The 21,774-nt window shown below is 43.4% G+C and overlaps 1 protein-coding gene and 1 pseudogene across 3 annotated transcripts in view; one reads left to right on the top strand and one right to left on the bottom strand.

Moving 5' to 3' along the window:
* Window positions 1-21,774, bottom strand: part of mark1 (MAP/microtubule affinity-regulating kinase 1) — a 238,545-nt gene that overhangs the window by 17,282 nt on the left and 199,489 nt on the right. For 2 of the 3 annotated variants that reach the window (XM_038812042.1, XM_038812032.1), the window contains exons 14-16: window positions 20,348-20,445; window positions 13,300-13,476; window positions 11,829-12,089 (exon numbers count right to left, since the gene is read on the bottom strand). In XM_038812042.1, the coding sequence (XP_038667970.1) occupies window positions 11,829-12,089; window positions 13,300-13,476; window positions 20,348-20,445 (536 nt within the window). The remainder of the gene's footprint in view (window positions 1-11,828; window positions 12,090-13,299; window positions 13,477-20,347; window positions 20,446-21,774) is intronic. The other variant, XM_038812040.1, reaches the window with a different exon arrangement.
* LOC119973667 lies at window positions 18,310-18,756 on the top strand (annotated as a pseudogene).

Below are 21,774 nucleotides of genomic sequence, written 5' to 3'. Positions count from 1 at the left end.
ATCCAGGAAAGGACCCTGCAGCAACGAGAGGGGGTGGGCTTCAATACAGAGGGAAATGTCTTGTTCCAATGTATGGGCTCTGCAGGAATTGCCTGAAAATGTTCAACTTTCGATATGCAATTCCACAGCTCCCCAAAACCCTCCAAAAAAGTCTCAACTCAGAGTTGGAGTCAGAGAAGGCAGAGGTTCCAATTCAGTTATCCGGATAGTTATCCAGGGAATATCAGACAGAAAAAAAACATGTCTCATTCAAGGGTAACTATATAACTTGGAACCCCTGGTTCACACTGACCTCCTCTGTGCCCCTGGCACTCTGACCACCCCCAACCCTCCAGCTTTGCCCTGACCTTCCAACACTTCCCCCTCCCCTCCAGATTCCTCCCTACCCCCCCCCCCCCCCCCCCCCCCCCCCCCCCCCCACACCCTGGCCTCACCACCCTACCAACCTACCAAGCTGAGCTCTACCCATCCTGCCACCCTATCCACACACCTCACTCCTCACTCACACTCATTCACCAGCGTTCTGAAAAGCTATTTAAATACCCCAAAGCTTTTCACTGTGTTTGTGAATGATGACTTCCCAAAATGCAGCAGCTAGTGCTGTAAAAAGTGGCATGGCTTGGCTTCCCTCCACAATCTCGCACTCCAGGGAAGTACTTCTTGAACAGGTACACTCTGCATTTCTGAAGAGGCCTGGTTCCAGGCCAGAAATGCCGACCTCCATCTTAGTGCAGAACAACAGGAGTGGCAATCCAGTGGCGATTGCCAGCCCTTGGAAGATGCGAGCTATCGGCTGTAACATTGAATGGAAGCCACAGTGTCCTGAAGCCACTTCTATAATCACAATTCTCGTAGAATAAGAGACCGATTCTTTTCTCTATAGTTTGTAATCAGCTTGGTCAAGGGAAAGATTACAACACAGCATCCCTACTTGTGAAATAAGTGATTTTCATTTCATTTCATTCCACAATAAACAAGGTAAATACGTTAATGAGATTAAATCACAGAATTCCTTCAATTATCAAAACACGTAACAGACGTAATGTTTTATTCCTTACATAAAACAAATTTTGAAAACGTTTGTGGACACGGGGGCGATTCTCCGAGCCCCGCGCCGGGCCGGAGAATTGGAGTAACGCCCCGACGCCGGCGCGTGGTTCTCAGAGGTGTGGAGAATCAGCGCCATTTGCGCCGGCGCGTTTGGCGTGGCGCCAGCCGTGGACCGCTGGAATCGGCGGGGCTGCCAATTCTCCGGCCCGTTTGGGCCGAGCGGCCGCCAACACGACAGAGTCCCGCCGGCGCCGTTCACCCCTGGTTGCTGCTGCTGGGAACACTGCGGGAACGCTCGGAGGGTGGCCTGTGGGGTTTTACTCCGGCGTCGGCACTTAGACTCCCGTTGAGAAAATCCCGCCCGATGTTTCAAATCAGCCACACAGCATTCCTCTTATATATTTAACATAATTGAAAATATTAGGACATGGTGCAACAAATGAGTCTCCTGTAGAAACAACACATCACCCAGGTTTGATCCCGGCCCCGGGTCACTGTCTGAGTAGAATGTGCACCTTCTCCCCATGTCTGCATGGGTCTCACCCCCACTACCCAAAAAGCCTGAATTGGCCATGCTAAATTTCCCCTTAATTGGAAAAATATAATTTTTTTAATTTAAAAAAAAACAAAATAAAGAAAATATTAGAACATCCCATAAAGATATTTTCCATCTACATGCTGTCCCATGATATGATCTGAGCATAGGTTTTCTTACGTATGTTGATGACACCCAGCTTCACTTCATCATCACTTCTACTGACTCCTCCCCTGTTGCTAAATTATCAGACTGCTTATCTGGCATTCAGTGCTGGGCGATCAAAACTTTCCTCCAGTTAAACACTGACAAGGTAAAAGTCATTGGCTTTCTAGGGTTCATTTTCCTATTACCATTCTCCATGTCCCTCTTCCTGCACATCAGTCTCCTCGGAGGCTGAAAAATTTAATAAAGGATGCAGGGGTAATGGATGAAGACTATACTAAGCTGATAGAACAGGTTAGTGATCACTGTGAGGTTCGTAGGAAGTACAGAAAGACACTATCACGACTGATAGTAACCCTACATTCTGCCAGGGATTTTAACGACATTGTGACCATGGATCTTAAGATCTGGGACAAAGCTAACAATATATTTATTTTGCACTTTGTAGATTTAGCAACCAGATTTAGTCAATCAACCATTGTACGAAGTAAAGGAAAGAGCGAAATTCTGGATCAGATTGTGGAAAAATGGATCGGGAAGGAATGGGCCCACTGGCAAAATTCCTTACAGATAATGGGGGAGAATTTACTAATGATGAGTTTCGGGATGTGTGTGAAAATGTGAATATCACAGTTATGAATACGGCTGCGGAAATCCCATTTTGTAATGGTGTGTGTGAAAGAAACCATGCAGTAATAGATGACATGCTCTGTAAAATTTTGGTAGATAGACCAAATTGCAAGTTAAATTCAACCTTAGTATGGGTGGTACATGCAAAGAATTCACTGCAGATGGTTGGGGCTATAGTCCCTATCAATTAGTGTTTGCTAGAAATCCTAAAATTCCATCCATTTTGGATGACCAGCTTTCAGGTTGGGAAGGGTCTACAATTAGTTCTGCCTTTGCTGAGCATTTAAATGCATTACATAGCAGTAGAAAAGCTTTTTTGGAAGCAGAAGTCTCTGAAAGAATTCACAGAGCTTTAAGGCATAATGTACTGCCATCAAATACAATTTTTTAGCAAGGAAACATAGTATACTATAAGAGAGACAATCGTAATGAATGGAAAGGCCCAGGGAAGATCATAGATGGCAAAACAATTGTTTTGCAACATGGCAATCAGACTATTCGGGTACACTCATCAAGGATAATGGGTACAGATTACAAATTTTCAAATTTAGACAGAGTAGACAGACATGATGAGGAACGAGGGTCATCTGGTACGTACATGTTACAGAACTATGAGGATCAGTTAACTGATACAGACAGGGTTTCTGTAGAGGAACACAATACATCTGATGAATTAGAACAGGCCATTTTTCCGATAGGACGACTGCTAAAAGTTGGTACAAAAGTGACATACTTGCCTGAAGGGTCTAGTCAATGGAACTGTTATTAGTAGAGCAGGGAAGGCCACTCGTTGAATGTGCAGCAGTCAGGGGAGGGTGTCACAACAATGGATTGGGAACACAAAGTTCAAAATGGAGGGCACAGAAACACAGTGCCAGTTCAGATAGTGAACAGGTTCACCGGAAAGGCCGAGAACTTTTGAAAGGACATCCCACAGTAGAAGGGAAAGATCAAGCAATAGCAGTACAGAACGAGATAGCAGGCGGGATAGGCGACGTAGTTTGTCAAGGTTTCAGAACATGGGTAAAACTTCGAATACTACTAGGAGTAGAAGCCCCATGCACATGAGATTTTTGGTGGCTTCCAATAAATTAGATGAAAAAGTTATCAAAGATGCCAAACAGCAAGAACTGCATAGTTGAGTGAATTTAGGTTATACACGCAAGTACCGGATAGGGGACAAAGGAGCTCTATCCCACAGATGGATTGGCACACAAAAGGCTCTTCCAGATGGAACTTATAAGGCAAAGGCCAGGCTGGTGGCAAGGTCATCTGAAGAAAACTCAGAAGATCAGGATTTAAGGGTAGATTCACCTGCAGCAGGAAAGGTCATTTTAAAGATCTTCTTGGCTCTATTAGACACAAAGGCATGGGAATTCAAACTAGATATAAAAGCTGCCTTTCTGCAGCGGCATCAGCTTCAGAGAGACATTTTTCGCTGTCCTCCTAAAGAGGCAGCCAACACAGAAGGGGTACTCTGGACGTTGAACAAATGTGTATATGGATTAAAGGATGCATCTAGAGCAGGGGTGGGCAAACTTTTCCGTGCAAGGGCCACATTCAGAAATTCACAATTCACAAAGGGCCGCATAGTATATTAAGTAAAATAATTACTTCACCCGGTTATGATTCTGGGCGCCTCAAATAGAACATAGAACAGCACAGAACAGGCCCTTCGGCCCTCGACGTTGTGCCGAGCAATGATCACCCTATTCAAGTGAACGTATCCACCCTATACCAGTAAGTAACCCAACAGCCCCCCCGCATTAACCTTAAAAAAAAAATTAAAAAAAAAAAAAAAAAAAAAAATTTAAAAAAAAATTTTTTTTTTTTTTTTTTTTTAATGACTTGGTGGGCCGCAGAAATACCTTTGGCGGGCCGCATGCGGCCCGCGGGCCGTAGTTTGCCCACCCCTGATCTAGAGTCTGGTATTTTTCGGTAAGGTCAGTTTTGTTAAAGTTAGGCTGTTGCCTGTTGAAAGCGGAACTGGCAATATTTTACTGGCACGATAAAGGAAATCTTTCTGGCATCTTTATGATGCATGTCAATGATTTTTTTGTGGGCTGGGACTAGAAATTTCAAAGCTATTGTAATCTTTGGATTGAGGAAAGAATTCAGGGTTGGAAGGCAGGCCTCCGGTTCATTTAAATATATTGGACTGAAAATCGGACAGACACAAGTTAGGTGCAACTTTACGTCAGCAATCTTATTTGGAGAGCATCAGCCCAATAGCAATTAGTCGTGGTCGGGTTTCACGAAAAGACGCAGTGGTTTCAAAGATTGAAAAAGAGTAACTGCGTAGTTTGATTGGGCAACTGAATTGGTTAGGTAGACAGACTAGACCGGAAGTTAGTTTTGATGTCTTAGAGTTGAGTACAAAAATGAATGATTCTAAAGTGAAAGACATAATGAGAGCAAATAAAGCTTTGGTCAAAATAAAAATGCCGGAGTGTGTTTCGAGGTTCCCGGTTTTACGTGATCTTAGGCACTTGAAGCCCATAGTTTATAGTGATGCGTCCTATGCAAATTTATGTGATGGGGTTTCAAGTGCAGGACAATTTTCCTTTTGGGGAACAATGGTAAATGTTGCCCTCTTGTGTGGGAAGCATTTTGGCTTCTGAGACGTTAAGCCTTGTAGAGGCAGTGGATATGGCCTTTTGTATATCACAGATATTGACAGACATTTTGGGATTAGGAGATTTGGGGAACATACCCATCAAGTATCACATTGACAATAAATCCCTGTGGAAAAATGTGCACCCTACAAAAAGTATGAATGAGAAAAGGTTAAGGATAGACATCGCAAGTTTGAAGCAGATACTGGACAGAGCGGAGATAGCAAAAATGAAATGAGTTGACAGTACATATCAATTGTCCGATTGTTTTACGAAAAGAGTGGCTAGTTCACAGAAACATTTGGATATTATTAATGTTTGTGACTTTTTCAAAATGAAAAGGTGGGGAATTGCGTGTGATTTTGAGTTTCTTGTAATTTTGTTGTTTCGGGGAAACCAATATTTACCAAATTAATTTTTTTTCTCCAAGGGGTGAATGTTAAGGAATGGGTTAAGAGACATTCCAATTAGATGTTTCATTGATGTTAAGTATCCAATAATTGACACTGATATGTAAAGAGGTTGCAGATGGTTCTTGTGGCATGTGATGTGGTGATAGAGTTATGTATAGTGTGTTCCAGGAAAATAAAGGTGTTCGCGAAAAGGAGCAGAACTCTTGACTCTTTACTCAACAGCAGCCAGAAGCTAACAATCCATGCCTTTGTTACCACGCGACTACTTTAATGCACTCCTGGTTGATCCAAAACTCTGCTGTCTGCGTTCTTACTGACGCCAAGTCTTGTTCCCCAACACGGTTGTGCTGTCTGACCTCTACTGGTTCCAAGTCAAGCAATGCCTCAACCTAAAAACTCTCAACCTTGTTTTCAAGTCCCTCCATGGCCTCTCCCTTCCCTACCTTTATATTTTCCTCCAGTTGTGCAACTGTCGGAGATTCGGATCTCTTGACCATTACCAATTTTAATTACTCCAGTATTGGTGGGAATGCTTTCAACTGCCAGGGCCTCAAGCCCTTGGATTCTCGTCCTACACACCAATCTCTCTACTCCCTTTTAAAGCACTTCCTGAAACCCAAAGCTTTTGGCTATCTGTCCGAATATCATCTTTTGTGATTTGGTGGCAAATTTTGTTTGACAATGCCTCGTGAAGCATCTGGGACCTCTTATTACATTAAAGGTGACACATAAATGTAAGTTGTTGCTGCTTCAAACTTTAAGGCAAATATCCAATGTCTCTTTTTGAGTTGTCAACAAAAACCATGAAGACACTTGTTTAATGGACAAAACATTTATGTTAAAAGTTAACTGAACACACAAGAGAAGCTCAGTTGCATATGCATGTGCTTTCTATTACTAATAAGTGCTATAAAATGTGATCTACACACCAAAGCCACCTATCCAAATCACTGACTCACCAATTATAGTGCAAATAAATATTGACCAATAGAATGTTCTAATCTTGTTCAACAAGAACAAGATAACGCACATTGAAAGGGGGCATGTATCATCAGGTGGAGACTTCATGACAACCAACAAGACCATAATCAATTGTAATGGAACTGGCTGTCTTCCAAACTTTTGATGTGGAGATGCCGGCGTTGGACTGGGGTGAGCACAGTAAGAAGTCTTACAACACCAGGTTAAAGTCCAACAGGTTTGTTTCAAACACGAGCTTTCGGAGCACGGCTCCTTCTTCAGGCCTTCTTCAGGCCTGAAGAAGGAGCCATGCTCCGAAAGCTCGTGTTTGAAACAAACCTGTTGGACTTTAACCTGGTGTTGTAAGGCTTCTTACTGTTCCAAACTTTTGACAAGGTAAATGCAGTGTTGCTGTGGTGGATGAGTTGCATTACTTGAACATGGTATTTGATAAATACTTAAATGTATGGGGATGGGGGAAATAAAGTAGTTTATGTTCTAGAATAATTGGGAAAATGGAAGCAACCATACAACATTTTGCTCGTACCTTCTGGAAAATCTGAAAGACAGAGCTCTAGAAATCACGCGGGGGGGGGGGGGGGGGGGGGGGGGGGAGGAGGGGGGGGGGGCGCGCAAAGACGGATCAAATTTAAAATGCCAAACTAAAATGATTTACTTGTCATTAAAAGAAATGGATCTTGGGACTTCTGGTGGCGGGAGTAGTGACATGAGGTGGCTTCCGCCAGAGTACTTCATTTTTAGTCCTTTCCACTATGTTTTTTGGGTTCTGTCGGCTAAACCGTCACCAGCTTAATGGTATAATGTTCCCACACAAGAGAAATGCCCAGAAAGTCCAGAACAAGGAAGCCTGCAAAGATATGTGAACGGATTAGGAAGCCTCTCAAGGGGCTTGGCTGAGAAAATGGCAGAGGTCACTACCGTGACTCTTGGTGACGCATTTCAGAAGCAGCGGCGGACTGTGTCACTGAGGTTGTGGAGGTCTCTCTCTCTTGCACTCTCTGCAGTGCGATCAGATTGTCTCCTTGGAAGCGGAAAAGCAGTATTGGCCACTGTCAATAAGGCACTGAGGGCCAAGGCAGGTGACCTGGAGAATCGCTCCAGGATGCAGAATCTTAGAAACATGGGGTTGCTGGAGGGAATGGAATTCCCAAATCCAACTGATTGTATTTCGAAGAGGTTTGGGAAGATGGTGGGGGAGGGTGGATTGACATCCTCTCCCGAGCTGACTTGAGCCCACCAGTCACTCACGCAGAGGCCCCGTCCCAAGTGACCCACCATGGGCAATCGTCATTGAGGTTCCATTGCTTTCAGGAGAAGGAATGGACGAGTCCCGAGATGGATGCAGGATCATGAAGACTACAAGTGGGAGGTCCACGTCAGCAGCCTCTATCAGGACTTGGACACGGAGCGGACTAAAAAATAGGTGTCATTTAACAAAGCCATGGCAATGTTATATAAGAGCGGAGTTCGATTTGGGGTTGTACACTCTACATGTCTCAGAGTGACTTTAATACACAGGACTATTATTTCAACATGCCGGAGGAGGCAGAGGACTTGTTAAGAAGCAGGGGCTGGGGCGAGTTAATCGTAATTTTTATGAGGTCTTTGTATGTTTGGGAAGGGCATTTGGTTTTGAGAATTTGTTGAGGTTTCTTGTGTAAGTTTGAATTTTCTTCATCTTTTGTGCGAGGGTATTTTTTTCTTTGATTGTTAAACTTGAACTTGGGTGGGAGGCTGGTGGTTATGGCTATTTATTTGTCTCCACCCTAGGCGGGAGCCGCCCTGCTAGCTAAAGAGTTAGCTAATGGGAGTGGAGTGGTGGGGGTGACTGCATCTCAATATTTTATTGCAGTTTTAGATAATGAGCTTAGTGTTTTTGTTTCATTTGGAGTTAGGGGTAGTGGAGGGAAGGGCTCGGGGTCTTTGTTCACCCGTTGGTTGTTTGATTGTTTATATGGGTGTAATATTGTTGGGAGGTGGGGAAGGGGCGTGGGGGGTATGGATAGTTTGCTGATGGTGACCACAGCTTTTTCTTTGTTGACTGGATGGGGGTCTGGCGACCATCTTGGATGGGCCTGCTGCCTGTACTCTAAGTAGTTGCTAAATGACCCCATTTGGTGGAAATGGGAGACTTTGGGTGTGTGTGTTGGGGGTTGGTGGGGCGGTGGAAGGCCTCCAATTCAGCTGGTCACTTGGAATGCAAGGGAGCTGAATGGCTCAGTGAAAAGGTAGAGGACATTTGCTCACCTGAAAAGTTTGAATGCTGATTTAAAAAAAAATACATTTAAAGTACCCAATTCTTTTTTTTACAATTAAGATGCAATTTAGCGTGGCCTACCCTGCACATCTTAGGGTTGTGGGGGTAAGACCCACGTAAACACGGGGAGAATGTGAAAACTCCACATGGACAGTGATCCGGAGCCGGGATAGAGCCCAGGTGACGTGGTGTTTCTGCAGGAGACTCATTTGCGGGTCAGGGAACAGACAAGGTTACAGAAGAGGTGGGTGAGACAGGTATCCCACTCAGGTTTCAATGGGATGGCTTGGGGCAGCAGTTTTGATGAACAAAAGGGTTTCTTTTTCGGCGGCTACGATCTTGGCGGACCTGAACAGGAGACATGTGATTGTCAGTGGATCTGTAGTGGACACCTTAGTGGTTCTAGTTAATGTGTATGCGCCAAATGGGATGATACGGCTTTTATTAACAAGCTACTGGCTTCTATTCCTGACCTGGACTCTCACCAGTTAATTTTTGGACCCTTGGTTGGACTGATCTAGACCCAAGTCTCTCATCCCATCTGGGGTGGCAAAGGCTTTATTGGCTTTTATAGAACAGATGGGGGGGGTGCAAGTCTGTGGTGGATTTTGCACCCGAGTGACCAGGATTTTTCTTTTTTCTCCCAAGTCTATCAGCATCAAGTTTATTCTCGAATTGACTTCTTTGTGGTGGGTAGGTCTCTCCTCCCTTGGATGAAAAGGACAGGATTCTCAGGATTTGTGATCTCAAATCATGCCCTACATTCTGTGGATTTGGTATTAGAGCCGGGTCCCTCCCAACGCTGCTGTGTAGTTTGGACACAGCATTGGTGACAGACAAAGGACTTTTGTGAACGCATATCCTCCGCCATTCGGGAGTACATTACATTTAATAAGAGTGAGTCTATCTCACCATCTACATGATGGGAGGCCTTTAAGGTGGTCATTAAGGGGCGATGGGGGGGGGGGGGGGGGGGAAGAGATAATTTCCTACAAGGCACAGCAAGAAAGGGCTGGGAGAGTGGAGCGACAGAGACTCATGGATTCCATCAATGAGGTGGACCATCGGTACTTGCTTGCCCCTACACCAGAGTTGCTAGCGAGAGGGAAAATGTTGCAGATGCAGTTTGAGTTACTCACGATGGGTAAGGTGGTGGTGAGCCAGCTACAATATTTGAGGGGGACATTCTATGAACATGGGGAAAAAGACAGCCACCTTTTAGCTAAGGTGGCAGGCTGCCTCTCAGGAGAATGTGCAGGTAAGGGACTCAGGTGGCAGCTTGGTTAACGCCCCACTGAAATTAACACTGCATTTGAAGCCTTTTATTGAAGTTTTTATAGATTGGAGCCCTTGGAGGGGAGTTCTTGGATGGGTTACCTTTCTCAGTGGTGAAGAGGGAGAGAAGGGAAGAGCTGAAACTCCATTGGGCCCTAAGGAGATTATGAAATGTATTGGTTTAATGCAGTCGAGAAAGGCTCTGGGCGCAGATAAGTTCCCCATCGAGTTCTATAAGAAATTTGCGGGACAGTTGATTCCACTGCTATTGGACTTGTTTAATGATTCCTTATCCCAGGAGGTATTGACTGTTATATTGGCACAGGCCTCCGTTTCCCTGATTATGAAGAAGGACAAGGGCCCTACAGAGTGTGGGTTGTATTGGCCTATCTCGTTGTTGAATGCTGATGCTAAATTGCTGGATAAAGTGCTGGCACCGAGGTTGGAACCTTGCCTTCCAGAGGGGATTTTTGAAGAATTGACAGGTTTTGTTAACAGTCGGCAGCTGTCAGCCAAAATATGTTGTTTACTAAACATCGTCCTCTCCAGTGCTAACAATTTAACCAACAATTTTTGCAAATTTTAGTCTAGTTGACAAAATCAGTAAATGCTCATCTGCACTGCTTGAGTGATGATGCAGCAGAGTGGATTGCCCACTCATTGCTCAGCCTGCAAAGATTGGACTGGTCCTGCAATGAATGGGTGACCTGTTCAGCCAGAATACCATCTAGGCTGCAAAAGTGCAGGTCTACCCTCGAGCATGGTGTCAGATTCAGAGCAGGATAGGGTTTTATACAGAATCTCAAATTCTAACCTGGAATTTTCATGATCACCTAAAATAGTAAAGATTTTTGATGGAATAAAGGAGCAGAGGGCCTTGCTGTGCAGATTACACAGATCATTAAAGCAGGAAGTGCAAGAAGATAACGCCATTAAAAAAAAGCAGATAAGATCTACTTTTTCAAAAAATCAACAAAGCAAAGAATACAAAAGCAACAGTTGACCAATGCAAGATCTTAGGCTGAAGTTGGAGTTATAATTGAAGCTTTGGGTACTCCATTTTAGGAAAGACATAAAAGCAGAGAGAAGCTATACTGTAAACTGACTGGTATATTTACAGGTTTGAGAAGTTAATATTACAAAGATAGATTTGAAAACTTTCAGGTTCAGAGAATTATGGAGTGGAGGTTATGAAAAGGCAAATAGTGACAGCATCTCATTCACCAGTCGAAGACCTAACAGGAGTCACAATTGTTTAGAAAAATCTCAAGGAGGCCAGAAAAAACTGTTTGTACTCCCCAGTCAGTTTATCTGGATGTTTTTCTAGTTATGTGAATCAAAATAAATGTTTCATAGAACCATAGAATCCCTACAGTGCAGATGGAGGCCATTTGGCCCATCCAGTCTGCTCTGACCCTCTGAAAGAGCACCAACCTAGGCCCACTCCCCACCCTTTCCATGTAAGCCCATCTAACCTGTACATCTTTGGATACTGAGGAGCAATTTAGCATGGCCAATACACCTAACCTTTAGGTTGTGGGAGGAAACGCACATGGACACGGGGAGAAAGTGCACATTCCACACAGTCACCCAAGGCCGGAATTGAACCCGGATCGCTGGCGGTGTGGGGCCGTCCATGAAAAAGGGAAACAAAACACCCTTTCTGTATTCTCCAAGTATCATGAGTTCAATTATTATGAGTCAACACTGAGTGAGTTGTACTGTCAACAGTTTATAACTAAGATAGTATGGTTGCTATCAGAAATTGGAGGGTGAAGATAAAGTGGGTGCGGGGATGTTTGGGGGCGGGGGGAGGGGAGAGAAAATAATTACTGCATTTTTTGTTACTCTTCTTTCAAAAAGCAAAAGGATCACTGAACTCTTGGGAAAAAAACTCGGTAACCTACCTGCGGGCAAATTTGGACGTGATCTTGCTTATTATCCCAGTTGAAGTTCCTCTTCGAGCTTGTGAGAGGGCACCAGTATCATGCGACAACGTTGGTGAAGCTGGTGGTCCATTGTACGTGGCGGTTCGTCGTTCCCGTAACTGACCACCGTGAAAAGTGCTTCGGCTGGAGCTTCCTCGGGGGAAGCGGGTTCGATCCGGAGTAGTAGTGCTAATACTGTGTGCAGAAGGAGAAGCAGCAGGTACCCTTTGGGTTGCAGTGCTAAGTAAGGAAAGAGAATTTGAGCTATGTTGTAATCCATTACATATTCCTAAAGGTTTGCCTTTCCGTATCTGCAATGTGAGAAGTGTTTATTTAATGTACATTTTTTAAACAAGTTCTTCATGATAAGGCTAAAAATTATGAGAATTTTGCTTGGATTAAGTCTCTTCTGACTTAATTTACAATGGAACTAAATGAACACTAAGAAATGTACTATATTGGATCATTGCTCAACTGGATTAAGAAATTAAAATTTCTTTCTATAATCAAATTCCAAGTGAGCCCAGGAAAGTAAAGCCTCAGTCATATTATACATTTTTTATTAATATTAATAAAGTGCAGCTGACTGGAAGGAATAAACATATGTTCTTAACCCATTCTTTTGTACCCCTTCTCATTATGAATATTGTGTGTTTACACACTAATATCTAATTGTGTTCTTTCAGTTTATGTATGCAGAGTACAGAGATTTACATAATTTTATCACTGGGGACAGCAACATTCAGATACTAACTACATAGCAGGAATCATGTTCATGTACCAATTTTATTTAAAAATCTCCATGCATTAAAACGTAATCCTGTCTCAGAACATGGACGTGCATCTGAATTTTCGTCACAGCTATACTACAAACCACTTTAGCATGTTTTGGTTCCATTTGCAACCTCAATTTGCAAGACAGGAGATTAAAAAGTTTGAAGACGGTGGATGCTGTAAAATTTAAGTGAACGCAGAAACAACATGGCAGATCGCTCAGCATGTGTATCAAACAGCACTTTATCAGGACTCTGACCTGCTCGACTTCCATCAGGCAGAAGATACAGAAGTCTGAAGACCCGCACATCCAGACATAGGAACAGCTTCTTCCCCACAACTACTAGACTCCTCAATGACTCTCCCTTGGACTGATCTGTTCCCTGTAAGAACAGTATTCACGACGCCCTATGCTGCTCTTGTTTGGCCCGTGTTCCGCACTATAACCAACCTCTATTTGTTGATGTACCATTGTCAATGTACACTGCTGATTATTCTTTTGTCTACTATATACGTACTGTGTACTTTCCCTTGGCCGCAGGAAAATACTTTTCACTGTACTTCGGTACATGTGACAATAAATATCAATCAATCAATTCCAACACCCAAGTGTTGCATGATTCAGACTCTCATTTTGCTGAAACACTCCATATTTGGAACATTCAAAAACATTTACCTGGGTCGGTAACTTTCACCACCATCTTCGATGGATGGTAGTGTGATCTTGACTGGGTGCCCAGAGGCTGACATGGATTTCTGGTGTCGAGGACGTGCTGATGTTACTCCAGAAGATGCTGCGGGGCTTGCAACGGATGTGGAAGTACTGCTTGCACAAGCAGACATTTCAGTTAGGCTTATGGGTTGAGGCAAAAGAAAGATAGAAGCCAAAATGTAACACAAAATATTAGAACAAAAAAAAGTGTTACTTTATCTCGGGCTCCTCATTTATAAACATTTACGTTTTCCCACACTTCACAAGAGAGCAAATGTGGGCCGGCAGCCTGGTTTTGCTCAATAATTTACAAGCTAATCTCTGTATTCAGTCTATCAATGCACGGCATGCACTGAACCATATTGTTATTTCTTATATATATGGGCAATGACAATATTTTTCTTCCAACTGTATACAAAGTATACAAGTACATCTAGTTTTTCCGCACCAAAGCTAATGCTGCTTTTAATCAGTGTGAATAGTGACAATGAATGGAAACCGATGCCACTTCAAAATTCAATAAGCACTGTGGATGCTGGAAATCTGAAATAAAAACAGAAAATGCTGTAAATACTCAGCAGGCCAGGCAGCTTCTGTGAAGAAAGAACCAGAATTAACTTCTGAATTATTCTATTTCCCAAATTCCACAATGGGAGATTGGCATTAGTTGTACTACTGGAGCATTAATGAAGAAATAACGGCAACCCTCAGAAGTTTGTAAAAGTAAAAACAAATTGATTGAAGACAAATGTGTATTGGACAATCAAAATTAACGAAAACATGTTTTGTGCTTGTGTGGAACAGAACATCTGCACTCTGCAGAGTGTCTGACCTCGGCATTCCCTGAAAATCCAGGATGACGCCGTCAGGCTTGGTAAGTCTTTAGATGACTAAGGAGCTCAATTCTGGATCCACAGGTCCTTCTGCAGTAGGGGAATATTGTTGAGGCAAAGGGGGTGCGGGGGTGGAATTTGCAGGCATGGGTTGTCTTCCCCCACCTTCCTCTTCCTCTGATGTACTGCCTCGCTGTCCAAGGAGTTGAGCCTCTAAGCAGCTTGTGACTTGACCAGGTGGAACCATGCGGAGCAGTCTGCAGCCTTCTCCGCCCAGTCAGTGGTGACTGCCTCTGTGCTTTAAGGCAGCCAGGAGCACATCCCTAAACCCTTTCTTTTGACCGCCCTTAGAGGGTTGGCTTGAGGAGGGCTATGAGGCGAGAACCTGTCAAAAGAGATGGTCTCCGGGCATCCAGACACAATTGCTCACCCTTGTCCATCAGAGTTGGTTCCACAGGAGCAGGGCTTTGATGTTGATAGGCTTCGTGGAGGACACTAATGTTGGTCCAGTGGCCCTCCCTATTGATCCCTAGGACTTGATGCAAACACTGTTGATGGAAGCTCTCAATGATCTGTCGCATCGATAGACAATCCAGGTTTCCCTTCAGTATGGGAGGGTGGTTAACACAACGGTCTTATAAACCAGGATTCTTGTGTCTTCCAAAGGTCTCTATTGTCAAATACACATTGGCGTAGCTTGAAGAGGGCAGCATTGGCACAGTTGACTCGTTACTGGACTTCCTGCTCGATGGTAGTTCCTCGGGAGAGGTGGCTGCTGAGATATGGGAAGTGTTGCACATACTCCAGAGGCCACATTGTTTACATGGATGGCGCAGGGAATGCTCATTCGGCCTGGGCAAGGTTGGTGAAGCACCTTCATCATGCCAATATTTAAAAGGTAGGCCAAGTCTCTTATAGGAGACGCTCAAGAGGTCAAGCCTCTTTTGCATGTCCTGTACAGAATGGGCTATCACGCAGCAGTCATCTGTAAACTAAAGATCGTGGATGTCCATGGTGGTCAATTTTGTTTTTGCCTGAAAGCAACCAAGTTTGAAAAACTTTGTGAACAAGGTGGGGACAATCTCACAATCTTGTTTAACCCTGGTCCAGATGTTAAAGGAGTCCATTCTGGTCCAGATGTTAAAGGAGTCCATTCAGATCTCCACTCAAGATGGTGATGGTAATATTGCCAAGCAGAAGTCCCAGGATGGTGACAAACCTAAACCGGCAACCAAAGCATTGGAGGATAATCCAAGACCTTCTTAAAGAATTAAATTCCTTGGTGGTCGATGAAGGCAAAGAACAATTCTTAGTTTTGCTCCAGACATTTTTCCTGAATCTGCCTAGCCACAAAAATTATGTCTGCAGTATCTCGGGATGGTCAGAAGCTATAATGGGTTTCTGGGAGGATCACCTCAGGGATGGGATGAATGCAATTTAGGATGATGCGTGATGAACAGGAGAGAAATTCCCTGTAGTTTTTGCAATTAGATTCATCACCTTTCTTGTGGATAGTAATGATGGCCTTGATCTTGAGATCTCAGGGACGTTATCTTCATCCCAGAGGCAGAGGATGAACTGATGGATTTGTGACGTGAGCGGATAGCTGTCATCATGGTAAATCCCTGTGGGTACACCATCTGGCCCGCAAGCTATGTTGGCTTTCATCTGTTGGGTAGCCTGTTTAAACTCATCGATGGTTGGTGGATCTTCGAGGGAATCCTTCACAGGGTGTTGTTCGACGGCTTGGATGGTCTCTTGATATAGTGGGACTCCCACTTGAGGAGCAGTTCGAAGTGCTCCTTCCAACGCTAGCAGATAGTGGTGCAGTCCTTAAGGAGGTGACAGCCATCCCGTGATCGAAGGGGAATTTTCCCGGTCAAAATTATTTTTGTGTACTGATCTAGTCTTTAGGTCTTTCTTTGAGCAACTTCCACACTCCAGCCAAAGCAACTCGGGCAACACGTTTTAAATTTTAATTCAACTGTTTGGCTTCATTGAGAACCAAGGTTAAACCTCCTCCCAACAGTCCTACAGCAGTGTTACTGAACTCAAGAGACATCTTGTAGCAATATTGCAAAATATATCACACCGCAGTATTGTTCCAATTTCTCTCGAAGCATTCATAATTCACCAGCTGTCTCTGCCAATTTTGTTATCACAGTGAAAGTTACTTTTGGAGGGTCTTGGTTACCAGTTAAATATCATTAGCAATATCTGTTGTGCAAATGTTCTCAGTTCTTTTATGAATGACATTAACTGCATATTGAATGAATTCATGGCTCATAACTTCAGTTCCAAAACCAAATCAGAAGACTAAATAAAGCACACACAAAATTAGAAATTGAAGATGATCTGCAAATAGTTCCTTGTTCATTGATATTCGTTATATCAATGAACTTAAACTGAACGGAAGTAGATGAGTTAGTTACAGACTTTAAGAAAAAGCCTGTCAATGATAATGTCCCTGTGAAGATTCATGATGTCAACGTTGAAATAGTTACAAAATTACTAGAGTAGCACGGTGGCACAGTTGCTAGCACTGCTGCCTCAGAGCCAAGGACCCGGGTTCGATTCTGGCCGTGACTGTTTGTGTGGAGTTTGCACATTCTCCCCGTGTCTGCGTGGATTTCCTTCGGGTGCTCTGGTTTCCTCCCCCAGGCCAAAGATGTGCAGGTTAGGTGGATTGGCCATGATCGATGCGCGGGTTATGGGGATAGAGCGGGGAAGTGGGCCTCGGTAGAGTCCTCTTTTGGAAGGTCGGTGCAGACTCGATTGGCCGAATGGCCTCCTTCTGCGCTGCAGGGATTCTTTACAAGTCTCAAAGTAGATGATAAGTTGAACTGGAGGCAACAGTGCACAGACAGTGTGACCAAAGGCCATACTCAAAGTTAAAATCCTTTCAAATAGCTCCTACAATAACAAAACCCTCTTTACAACTGTAGCTGAAAATGCTATCCTTTTTGGTTATTTCACCTGCTACTGTTATATGAGGAAAGCTGATTCTTTAAGGGGGCTCAAATTACTGAACCAGGCAGAAGGATATTTGATAAGCAGATCTTCCTTCATGAAATCTGCTCTTGAAGAATTTTCCGAATGTAAGGAATGTCATGAACAATCAGAATCACCCATTGTCTTAGCATTATTGTTGGATTAGTTTGGAGAAAAGGCTACAATCCCTCCGAGACAGGACAAATTGATTCCTGAACTCGTTTGAGCCCTTCTCTGTAAGGAGCTTTAACAGGGGATTGATGTATGGACAAGGATATACACTCAGGTTGGGACTCACTGACTGATTATTTTAATGCATTGGGATGGTTTTTAATAATATTCTCATGAAAGTTAGATCTATGTGAGAGGGCAATTTTCTTTTATGGTTATTATTCATTTGGATGTAATTTTTAAATCTGAGAAAACGTACTAAAATGAATTTCCGTATGGACAATGAAGTGAAATTACTACCCACATATCAGAGAACAAACAGCAGAAACAGGAAAGAATCATATTAATCTGAAACTAAATAAAATGGTATTTTCTTGAGCTAGAAATAGAATTTCACAGCATTTTGGGGTGGGGGGTGGGGGTGGGGGGGGGGGGGGGAGAGAAGAGGAGGAGGAGATGCCTGGTCTCCATGTGGTAGCTACTTAGTCCCATTTCCCTGATGTTGCTCCATATCCTTTTAATTTTTCTTTCTTGAAATATTTATCAATTTTCCCTTTTAAAATGAATATGGATTCTGCTTCAACCACTGTATCTGGTCATTCGATGTCAAGATTCTGATTTCTCATGTCATCTTCAATTAATCTTTTATGAACCGTCTTCAAGGCCTTGACATCCTTTTCAAAATAAGACACACAGAACTGGACACAATGGGGATGAATTCCCAATTGTCTGCTCTAAATAGGATGCAAGAGCCAGAGGGAAAAAAAACAGAAAAATATGTTAATGCCACTAATACCGTCTGTCCCCAGGGTTTCCATGGCTCTTCTACTCAAGTCATGGTGACCAAGTGGGAGAACACCAGCAGAAATTCATTACCAATATCCCAGCTGCAGCTCAAGCAACGATTTGCAGGCGCATGTGCGGGCACCGTGCCCTCTGACCCTCTGCTTCCTGCTCTGGCTCTGCTGCAAGCGCCAAAATGGTTCCTCATAAGGGCAAGGAAAAGGAGGAGGAGCAGGTGATTCGACTGTGACCCCAGATGGTCGAAGGAGAGAATGTATTCGGAGTTTGCTACATCTTTGCTTCCTTCAACGATAGCTTTGTTCATAAAACAGAACTGTCCGGCAAGGAAACAATCTGCCGTGTCACTGGGGGTATGAAGGTGAAGGCAGACAGAGGCGAGTCCTCCCCCTACGCTGCCATGTTGGCTGCTCAGGACATCTCTCAGAGATGCAAGGAGTTGGGCATCACCGCACTACACATCAAACTGCGTGCCACTGGAGGCAACAGGACTAAGACCCCTGGACCCGGTTCCCAGTCAGCCGAGAGCCCTGGCTCGATCTGGGATGAAAATTGGCCAGATCGAGGATGTTACCCCCATCCCGTCAGACAGCACTCGCAGAAAGGGAGGTCGCCGTTTGTAAATATTTTCTCTATGTGCCGGTATAACTAATAAAAAGAGTTCTACTGATTTTTTAAAAAAGCAACGATTTGCAAAAATTTTGCATTACTGCTTTGTTTCCTTTATCAATACACGTTTATTTTCTCCAAAGTGAAGTCCAATATATCTGACAAACAAATCATGTTGGCTTGTTCTCATTTAATGTACTACTCCATCTCTCTGCAGCTTCATTTTGAAGAGAATCGGATGGCAAATTAGCTGTCCACCTTTTCCAAACGCTATTTCCCCCTTTCTCAAGCACATCGTAGGGATCACTGAATGACTTAGTACAGAAGGAGGCCATGTGGTCCATCAAATCTGTGTTTGCTCTTGCAAAGAGTAATTCTGTTTGTCCCACATACCTGGACTTTCCTCGCATCCCTATATTTTTTCCCTCCATTGAATATTTATCCAATTCCCTTCTGAAAGTTAGTATTGAATCTGTATCCAACGGTCCAACAGTCAGTGCATTCCAAATCCTAACCACTTGTTGCATAAAGAAGTTTTCCCACATGCCTTCTCTGGTTATTGACCCTTTGGGCATTGGAAACAGTTCCCCAGTATTTACTCTATCCAAACCCTTCATGATTTAACCTTTAAGCGCATGTTGATACTCAGCTACATAGTCAGTATCACATTTCATTTGGTAATGCTCATTTCTGCCACATAGAAAAAATTGTAATGTAATGAATGGAGCTGATTTAGCACAGGGGCTAAATAGCTGGCTTGTAATGCAGAACAAGGCCAGCAGCGCGGGTTAAATTCCCGTACCGGCGTCCCCGAACAGGCGCCAGAATGTGGTGACTAGGGTTTTTTCATAGTGACTTCATTTGAAGCTTACTTGTGACAATAAGCGATTTTCATTTCATTTTTTTCAAATGAACTTGAACCTCCTCGTTTTCTCAGCATTGTGACTGAGGCAGGCATTTTGGTTTGTATTATGTTATTATGAGTTCCTGAGCTTATCCTCTCCTTCATTTTGCCAGCAACATGGGCTAGAATCCTACTTTTACCACCTTTACACCTCAGGACCAAATATGTTGCAGCAGATTATCATATTACCTGGAGGTATGCATGTATTCTGTTACACTGGGAAAAAATAGAAATTAGTCCCCTCATCTTACAGTGTGTTATTAGAACAATGGACTTCAGATTCATTCAAGCTGCATTCAAATGTTTAGTGAAGAGAGACACAGAATCAAATCTGTTTCACGGAACAAGTATTTCAGATTTTTCAGTCAAAGTGTTTTTAATTGAATATGGAAATAGTTTGCTCTTGAATGCCTTTCATTTACCTATAAACACATCACAATGCATTCCTACTTATATCATCAAGCATTCTTTGCAAAACCTCGTTCTAATTTTGTAATGTATTACTCATCCAATAATGGCCTCACTCAGTTAAATATCCCTTTCTTCCTCTCAATAGCAAGGCATTTTACCCTCATTTGATTTTGATGAATTCATATCTGCTATGCTCATTATAGGTTTCATTAGCTCCTGCGTGGCTGCTTACTCATTTGGCTTTAAGAAAATCAGAGACATTTGACAATATTGTCATGTTACGGATTCTCACCTGCTGTCTTTTCCATTCTGCATGGCAGAGTATCGATCTCCAGCGGAGCGTTCACACACGTAGGTGTTTCTTCTTGTCATACCAGGGAGCATGTTGTTCTTAAACATTAAAACAATTTATATCAGCTAGATATCACTTGTGATAAGCCTATTAGTAATTCTGGAAACGCAAATAACATCTTTAAGTTTCAGATGACCATTCTACCAACTTCAAACAGATCATAAATGCGATTATTTCCCTGCAAAGGCAATTACTTAGCATGTATTAAGTATGTAGCTTAACGGATACATTTATTGCATGCCATTGATCATGCATCATTCAGGTGATCAGAGGGCCTTTTTGCTGAAATAACTGTTTATCAATGGCATGCACTTCATAAAGCATTATCAAATGATTAAGATTACAATTGTATGAATAGGCAAAACTGATTTTCACCAATAGCCAAGGAAGCTGCATTTTATTTTAACTGGAGCAGGACACCATCAGGATGGGGCAAGTCACAAACTCACATATCGTAAAACTATGACAAAGGTTTAAAAATAAGAGCACACTGACACTATCAGAGGCGAATAACCCAAATGTTTGAAGAACACGGATCTTGAGAATCATGTGATCTGTTGGCTGGGGAAGTGGGGTGGTCTTATCTTTTCTTCCCAGAAGAGGCAATACCCCATACCAATGTCTACCTTTAAAATAGAATATAGAACATACAGTGCAGAAGGAGACCATTCGGCCCACCGAGTCTGCACAGGCCCACTTGAGCCCTCACTTCTAGTCTGTCCCCGTAACCCAATAACCCTTCCTATCCTATTTGGACACTAAGGGCAATTTAGCATGGCCAATCCAACTAATCTGCACTTCATTGGACTGTGGGAGGAAACCCGGGCACCCAGAGGAAACCCACGCAGACACGGGGTGAACGTGCAGACTCCACACAGACAGTAACCCAGCGGGGAATCGAACTTGGGACCCTGGAGCTGTGAAGCCACAGTGCTATGCACTTGTGCTACCGTGCTGCCCTAATGGAACATAGCTCAGCCAAAATGTAAGTTTGGCAACAATCCATTCACTAAACGTTAGAGCATAGGGACATATGGTGTAGCTGGCTGACAGGAACAAGTTAAGCTGAGCTCTTTCACCCACAGCATCTCTTAATAAATTATCCAATGATCCTTCTGATATTCTTTTATTTTTAAATTTAGAGTACCCAATTTTCTTTCCAATTAGGGGCAATTTAGTATGGCCAATCCACCTAGCCTGCACATCTTTGGGTCGTGGGGTGAAACCTACGCAGACGGGGGGGGGGGGGGGGGAGAAATGTGGAAACCGCCACAGACAGTGACCAGGATCGACCCCGGGTCCTCAGAGTCGTAGGCAGCGGTGCTAATCACTGCACCACCCCTGATATACTAATATATATTTGTTTG

This window comes from Scyliorhinus canicula, chromosome 1, assembly GCF_902713615.1.
Source record: "Scyliorhinus canicula chromosome 1, sScyCan1.1, whole genome shotgun sequence".
In the NCBI taxonomy this organism is placed as follows: Eukaryota; Metazoa; Chordata; class Chondrichthyes; order Carcharhiniformes; family Scyliorhinidae; genus Scyliorhinus; species Scyliorhinus canicula.
The sequence above is the reverse complement of the archived record's forward strand: the minus strand, read 5'-3'. Positions and strand labels throughout refer to the sequence as shown.